Source organism: Etheostoma cragini, chromosome 1 (assembly GCF_013103735.1).
Source record: "Etheostoma cragini isolate CJK2018 chromosome 1, CSU_Ecrag_1.0, whole genome shotgun sequence".
NCBI classification, from domain to species: domain Eukaryota; kingdom Metazoa; phylum Chordata; class Actinopteri; order Perciformes; family Percidae; genus Etheostoma; species Etheostoma cragini.
The window spans coordinates 28,687,670-28,695,770 of NC_048407.1; the positions used below are offsets into that span (position 1 = coordinate 28,687,670).

An 8,101-nucleotide genomic window follows, 5' to 3' on the forward strand; every position below is an offset into this window, starting at 1 on the left:
TTTCAAAATGTTATGCATAATATAATTTGTTGTATATTGTATTATCAGGTTATTATTAATGACACACTCATGTGTATAAAGCATGACAGTGTTGCCGCAGACTGAAGTACATACTACTTACCAACACTTTACATACTGTACGGAACTAGTAGCTAGAGCTGTCAAGCTATGAATTTAGTGCAATAAAACAGGAAATATATTTCTTTTGATGTGTAGAAAAGTAGAAAATAGAATGAATTGAAATCTCAAGATATGAGATAATATGCCTATCTCATATGATTAATATGCCTATCTCCAAACTAGAAAGTAATTGTAATGAGTGAATTTGTGAATCAAGGCATGTTTTCAGTAAACACAAACTAGTTATACAAACTATATTTACTAGAATTAGTAGTATTAGTAGTAGTAGTAATAGTATCAGTAGTAGTAGTACTAGTAGTAGTAGTAGTACTGTAATGAAGTTGCATTGTGAAACTGTGTGAAAATTTACATAAGCGTATAAAGAAAATTTAAAAGTAAGACCGGTGGGACAGGCCCGTTCTGGGAACAACAGATTGCGGGTGGATTACGTGCAAACACCAACGTTTTTTACATTGTCAAATATGAGCACCAAAAAATATATTTTTTTCATTGTGCTTTTATATTTAAAAATTTTATTCTTGTATTATAAATTGGTTTTATGTAAAGCACTTTGAATTGCCCTGTTGCTGAAATGTGCTATACAAATAAAGCTGCCTTGCCTTGGCTGTAGCAGTAGTACTAGTGGTGGTTGTGTTATGCTTTTTTTTGTGATCTTATCACCACATACACCTACAAAAAAACAAGATAAAGGTGTGTATTTGTTAAAAGAAAAGGATTAATGGGTGAAATAGGTGAAAAGTCTCATTTTACTCTTCCTAGCAGAAAACCAAGATACACTTTAGCAAACACATTTTACATTTCACTTTTTATATTTAATATTCCCTATAATAAATAGAAACACTTCTTAAAGCAGTACACAGTCCTTGGCCAACTTTATACAAAATCAGAAGGTGAGTCTCGATTCCCGTTGTGTCATCTCCTCTACCTCCTGCAAACTGAGGTCATTGTTTCTCAACCTGTAGTATAATAAGAAGAAACAAAATAAATCAATGCACAGCTAGATTGGAAATGGAAGTGAAGTACCAAGACAAAATAACATTCTAATTGAGTCAAAATAGGATGCAGTGTCAACAATAGCGATTCTTGTCACTGAAACTAGCAGTAAGGCAATGACTTGCCCAAATCCCCGGATGCAAACAACCACCAAGCACAAGTAGTAACTACAAAAAGAAAGAGATTGAACATTACGCACCATACTGATTTCACATGAGTATTATGTTCTAGGGCTTCAATCAGACATTCCACTCCTGTTCTGGTTATGCAGTTCTCTGTCAACCTTTTACAGGAAATAAGAGGGTGGAGAGAGGGTTTAAGCACTACTGTACAGTGAATGCTCAAATGCCACTCATCAGCCATCAGTCATTTTCAGAACATGTATAACTTGTCTCACTCACCAAAGTTCTTCCAGTGACGCACTGTTCTTGATAATGTTGGCAAGGGCACATGCTCCTGCACTCCCCACACAATTGCCTACCAGGCTGCCGTAAAATCAAATTAGAATTATATTCAGATAAAGTACAATACATATGTAAAAAGTGTATTGCTATTAACTAAAAGGTGCAGATAGCGGCGGACTCCGGGGCAGGGGCAAAAAATAGAAACAAAGAAGTAAAGAAAAGAAGGCACCAGTATTTTTCTAAATTTGTAGAATGTAAATAAAAACAACAACATTTGATCACAAAAAAAGGTACCAGTGCCCAGAAAGCTTTCTAGCATGTTGAGCAGTTTCTTGGAAGGGCACCCTAGTTGGACTTTATCATGTTTTTTCTACCATAGGTGCATACGACAATATACAATAAATACAATACAAACCTACAAACCATTGTGGTCATTATGCAACTACACAAAACTGGGACATATTATAACATATTCATGTTTGTACTACCACATTGTCATAAGTCTACCTAACGTGCCGGTATTCAAAGCAAATATTACCTTAGCCACACCAGAGATTTGCTGCTCTCTAGGGCACTGGCAAGGGCCACTGTTCCTGCATCACCTATCTTGTTGCCCCAAAGCCTGGGAATACAAATACAGATCATTAAATGGAAATGCACCACCAATACCACGCACTGGAATTTTGTAGGAAGACTTTTACCCTAAATACTGCAATGAACGGTTGACTTTCAGTCCCTCTGCCAGCTGCCTTGCTCCTTCTTCTGTTATATTATTGTTGCCTAACCTAAAAGTAAAAATAAAAAAAAATAGATTTTTATTTTACACTACACAGACTTGGTCTATTTTGTTATAGTTACATTTTAGTGTCACATCTAATGAGTACTAAAAATAACTGTGTGTGCTGACCTTAGAGAGAGGAAATTCTGCTTGGTCTTCAGAAAATGAGAAAAGTGTTGTGTGCAAGCATCAGTTAGCTTGTTGTTGAAGAGCCTAGAGACGAACAAAATGATCACATAAGGTAAATGATCAAACCTAATTTGTGACTTCATCATAGTGGGATAAATCATTTTGAAAACACCGTACGCAATTTTCCGGAAGTTGTCACACTGGATACCTTTGGCAAGCAGTTTGCGGATCCCCTCATCTGTAATGTTATTATTTCTAAGACTGATACAGGAGAAGATACAGGACACTTGAACACTACATGTTTATTTGCTTTATAGTAAATGTTATTGTTGAAGCTTTGCTCATTATAATAAATAGATGGAAGGAATATTTAAACCTTTTCATACTTACTACAGGGAATTACAAATGTGCATGCAGGGAAGAAGTTGTTCCACTCCAACATCGCCTACAGAGTTGTTGTCCAGCTGGAGGCCTACAGGTTTCCTTAAATGCTGGAGAACATAAGCTAGTGCAGTGCACTCTACAGGACCAATGTTACAGTAGGTCAGTTTCAAGTGGTCCACTTCAAGCTTACTCATGGCATTTTTAGCAATCTTGCTCTCCTGCAGCTCATAGATGCATTTTATAAGCCAGACAAAGTCCGGCATTGCATGCATGCTCTTCTTCTCCCCCTCTACAGGTTGAGGGATGGACTTAAAGTGTTTCTGCATGCCTTTGGACAGGCATCTCACCACCTGTCTGACCCTCTTCTCTATCACATCAGTGGAGCAGCAGTGGAGCCAAAGTCTTTGGTGGCGCTGGGACAGTAGTCCAGACACAAAGGTGGCTGTTATTTGCAGATTTGGTGTTTCAGCTGCTCTAGTTTCCCCCTCTAAAGCCCACCCTTGTTTGTCAGCAGAAGGTATGCAGGCCATGAAACATGTGCTGCTCAGACCTGTCTCCCTCATGTTCTGTGGCTCAAAGAGCCTAGGGATAGTTGAGCGGTCAGTATTATTTGACAAAACAATGTACAGAGCAGCAAAAAAACATTGCAGAGTCACATGAAGGAATTCATAGCATTTACTGTGGGTGGGGGGCATATCTTTGCTTTGAATGAGAAACCCCATGCAGATATCTTTCTCAGTTACACCACATGTCTCCAAATCTGGATCTGAGAAGATGTAACAGGTGGCTCCTATCCCCTCAAAGGCAAGCTTTCCTAGATGCAAGACTGTGTGTAGGTGCTCCTGAAGCCAATCTAACCCTGTGGAGCTCTTTGGGGAGGTTTGATGCTGGAAAAAGTGCTGTAGGATCATTAGGTAAACGTCTGTGATTGTTTGTGGGCTGCCTTCTCCACAGCCCAACAGCTCAACATGGCACTGGGAGACAATCCAGCAGAGGACTGGACTATGACACAATCCAAGTAAAGCTGGGTTTGTCTGTAGAGACTCCAAAACCTTAGCAGCTACAGTGGGGTCACTGTGATGCTTCCTCACAAAACAGTCAACTCCGCTTGGGGAAAAACCTTTCAGGAGGACCTCTTTGCGGAGGTGTTTCTTCAACACATGTCCCACTGCCTCTGGGCGACTAGTCACCACTTTTCGCACTCCCTTTAGTAGGGAACCCTGGATTAAGTTGAACAATAGTATATGTACAGGTGCACGCTGGGTGGGGCAGCAGAGCCTGTGCTCATCTGAAAAGCTCTGCTTGAGCTCATCCAGGCCATCAAAGGTGAAGAGGATGAGATGTGGGTTGTCCAGGATGAACTGGAAAATCTCCTCCTGCTCCCTGTCTGGCCAACAGCAGTGCTGAAACAGCAATTCCTGAACAGACAGTTCCCTGGTTTCTGAGTTTAACCTGCGACAGCTAAATGGAAACAGAAGGAGAAAGTCCTGGAAGGCTGACCCCCGAGCCCAAAGCAAGTGCAGTCTTTGGAGTAAGGTGCTCTTCCCACCACCAGCATCCCCAGACACCAGCACCGTGTCGGCATCCTCGTTCACTGTACCCACTGTACCAAGTATGTCTTCCAAGCCCAAAGGTCCATGGACATCAACACAATTATGAGCTAGTTCCAGCTCGCATTTAGTATAGATGTCATCCAGAGACATGTGGCTGGTCCCTGCATAAGTACTGAGAAAGCAGGACTGAGCAGACACAGAACTGCTGAGCTTCTTCTGATACTTTAAGACCTCTGTGACAGAATGCATACACATGAGATAAACTTTAGTACACAGCGCCACAAAGTGAGACAAACTGTATATATATTCTGTTATAGGTTTAGCTTGCACATAGAATCTCCTATTCCAATTACAAACATGTACATTAGGGCTGCAAGATATAGCGGCTCAATGTCGTTTTCGCGATTTATCAAAAGTGTATTGCAATGAGTATGCAATATTTAGTTTATTTTGTAGAGTGCTGGATCCCGTCCGTTTGCTGTGTGGCTTAGTTGTGTGTTATTTAGAGCCCACTTGAAACGCTATAATGATCATGTGTCATTGGCCAGTTACCGCGCCACTTGCACATGTTAGTGCACGTCAGCGCACGGGTCCACTACGTGACACATGGAGCGTACCACGTGTGTGTATATTTCAATAGAGTGATAGTGTAAGTAAAGAAATAGATAGAGACAACAAAACGGATCAAAGAAGAGAAAAAATAGTTGTGTCCTGTTATCTTTATTTATCTATATGGTCCAACCAGTAAAACATGTCCTGTTCTGTAGAAATGGTCATAATTTATATATTCATGTTGTACCAGTCCAATATGAAATATTAAAAATATCGAAATTAATATCAATATTGCAATATTCATAATGGATATCGCAATATCACATTGTGCAAATATTGTGCAACCCTAAAATACTTTCCATACTGTAATAGATTTCAGCATGATACTAGACATACTAGACATACCTTTGGGAGGAGTCCATTTCTCATGTGGAGATTCAGATTCCTGTTCTTGCTGAATGTACTGCAGTACAACCTTCGCCGCTGATTCTCCTTTTGATCTGACATGGTCAAGTAAACGCCTCGCCTAAATGACATCAAGTGGAAGTTTCGCAAAATATGAGTGTTCCCTTTGTTGCTTAGGTTAGATGAATACAACATTCATGATTGTACGCGAAGTACAAAGCTAGCCCCAGAAGACAGTTAGCTTAGCTTAGCACAAAGACTGGAAACGGGGGGGGAAGCAGCTAGCTTGTGGCTGTAATTAACATGTTTTATCTTGTTTGGTGAATCTATGCAAAGTCCAAAATGTGATGTGTAAAAGTGACACATTGCGGTGTTATGGGGGATTATGTGAGCAATTATTTCTTGGCTATGTGCAGTAACTTTCTGTAAAAAAACTCCAGTTTAACAGTGACCTTTATACATGCTGGCATGGGAATGTCTACCTTTGTAAAGAACATGTCAGCTATTGCGCGAAGCTAACAAGCTGCTTGTAGCTTCAAATTTACCATACTGACACAAGAGTGGTATTAAGCTTTTTAGCTCTTTGACATAAAAGTGAATAAGCCCATTTCCAACTGTTCCTTCAGAATACGCACAAAGGTATTTCATGATGGCACCACATCTATTTTATGCAACAACAGACCAAATGGCTGAGACTACTTAATTTCCTAATTCCAAGACAAGTGATTAGGTAAAGAAGAATAAAATGAAGTAGTCAAGCCGCATTTTAGTAATGTGTATAAAACATTGGCCATTTATAGTACCTGCTGAGAGGGGGTGTGTATAGGTAGCCGCACTTCATCGCAGTCTGCTGAGGTGAAGTGTCCTGATGTGACAAGAGCTTTTAGAGCACCATCAATGCAGCATTGTAGCTTGCTGACCAGGCTTGGTCTTTGAGTCAGAAGAGTTTGAGTAGATGTGCTTTGATATTCTTCTTTTTCCTCTAGATTTGAACAGTATCCGGAAAAAGTGAAGTCAACGCTATGCACGTTTGGCAGGACCTGTTTGAGAGCAGCAAGGAAGAGCCCACAGGTTTCCAAACCCTTTGTATAAACCAGGTCGAGCAACTCTCTGGCATTGGCATACAGTGCCCTACCTGGTACCTGTATGTTCTGGTAATCCTCCCATATGAGCTCCCCCTGGGCCAGCAGTATGTCCAGAACCTGTTCCAGATGTTCAGCTGACCCGCTGCTGCACAGTGCATTCAGTATCTCTGCCCGTTGTCTCAGCACAAGCTCCTGGACAAACATGCTTTTTGCATGTCAGCTTCCATACTCAGGTACATCTAACCTGTACTTCCAGTCTCCCAACTTGGCACAGTGACCACCAACATATCATCATGCCATTAGTCATCAGCAGTTTCACTCAGATGTCGCAGGATCAGTATCCAACAGTGTCCAAATAGCCTTTTTGTTGTTGATTGATCCACAGTGACCATGTTTGTGTATGTAAATGCTACACGCTCATTTAAAACATATACAAAAACACAACATCGATCCAAGGGACTTCAACCGCAAAGGCAAGCAACACATGGTAACACCAATGTACAATTATCACTCACGTAAAATTCTCCATAACAGAGAGCTTTCTTCCCTCAATCTGTCATTTGAGCAGAGACGCTGCAATACTAAGCCTTGCCTCTTCCTCATTACACAGCTGAAAGTGATACTGACTGTGCTACCAAGTCCCTCCTGTGAAAAAGAAACTAAACCTTGCCAGCCAATGCCTGCTTTTCACTGAGATGTGACGACATTTACACATCCTCTTTCCAGAGGTTTTCAAGGTGAGTGTACTGCATTTCAGAACACCTAAAAGAGGAATTCAAGTTTTTTTTAAAGAAGAAACTCTGGCAGAAAAAAACAGAAATGGTTAATTTCACACATTTACAGGAAGAGCTACAATAAATAGACTAAATGGGGAAGCTACAGGCACATGTTAGGACTAAAAAGTTGCAATTTTCTCATGCAACCACTTGGTAGAAGTATTGCATAAATAAAACCAACCAGAGGCTTGGCCTTTTTCCTTTTTTTCCCCTTCAACACATTTTGAAATTCCTCTTTTTGTCCCATTTCTTTTTTTTATATCTTAGAGGCTGACCACTTCTCACTATCCCCCTACCATCTCTTTGTGCATAATGTAGACTTCAACTCATGTTCAGTAGTTTCATTAGAAATCCTTTGATTATTACAAGCTGGTAGGTTTTAATGGTTTGTTGGAAATAAACATATAATGTGATTATTTTTTTATGGTAATAATCCTACATTGTTAGAGTAGCAATGATATTGTAGCCACTGGGAACCTGCTGCCTAGCCAGCATGCTGTGTATCTAATGTAAACTTCAAAAAGTATATATAAAACATTCCCCTGGAAACAGCTCAGGATTGCCTCTTACTCACCTTGCATTCTTTAATGTTGAGATAAAATAAGAGTTAGAATGACTTTTTGGACAGTCAGATGAGTTGTCATTATTGTTATTATAGCCCCCTCCTGAGTGCCATGATTAGTTTACCGTGTTTCTTCATTGTGTCCTGTCGGGGGAAACACACAAAGGCATGCAGGAGTTATCAAAGACAGACTGGAATAAAACTTTATAAAGTGAGTTTCTCTTAGTCAATATTCTTCTTCCTCTAGTCTAAGAAACAGGCACCAAGGGGAGTGTACCACAGAGTGCTCTCTGTCAGGCATTCTACGTAAAGCTCTAATGTGGAGTTCTGCCATCCAAA

At 40.3% G+C, this 8,101-nt stretch overlaps 1 protein-coding gene across 3 annotated transcripts; it reads right to left on the minus strand.

Moving 5' to 3' along the window:
- Window positions 1–844: 844 nt before the first annotated feature.
- On the minus strand, window positions 845–7,228 carry nod2 (nucleotide-binding oligomerization domain containing 2). 3 transcript variants are annotated; one of them, XM_034876510.1, is made up of 10 exons: window positions 6,143–7,226; window positions 5,340–5,460; window positions 2,836–4,615; window positions 2,623–2,706; window positions 2,446–2,529; window positions 2,240–2,323; window positions 2,077–2,160; window positions 1,536–1,619; window positions 1,334–1,417; window positions 847–1,097 (listed from the first exon to the last, which is right to left on the minus strand). In XM_034876510.1, exons 1-10 carry the CDS (start codon window positions 6,626–6,628, stop codon window positions 1,025–1,027), a joined length of 2,964 nt encoding a protein of 987 aa, XP_034732401.1. In that variant the 5' UTR covers window positions 6,629–7,226; the 3' UTR covers window positions 847–1,024. The 3 variants fall into 3 exon arrangements, with proteins under 3 accessions (XP_034732411.1, XP_034732419.1, XP_034732401.1); XM_034876520.1 differs by lacking the exon at window positions 1,334–1,417 and having other exon boundaries at window positions 845–1,097; window positions 6,143–7,228; XM_034876528.1 differs by lacking the exons at window positions 1,334–1,417; window positions 1,536–1,619 and having other exon boundaries at window positions 845–1,097; window positions 6,143–7,228.
- Between the last annotated feature and the right edge of the window lie 873 nt (window positions 7,229–8,101).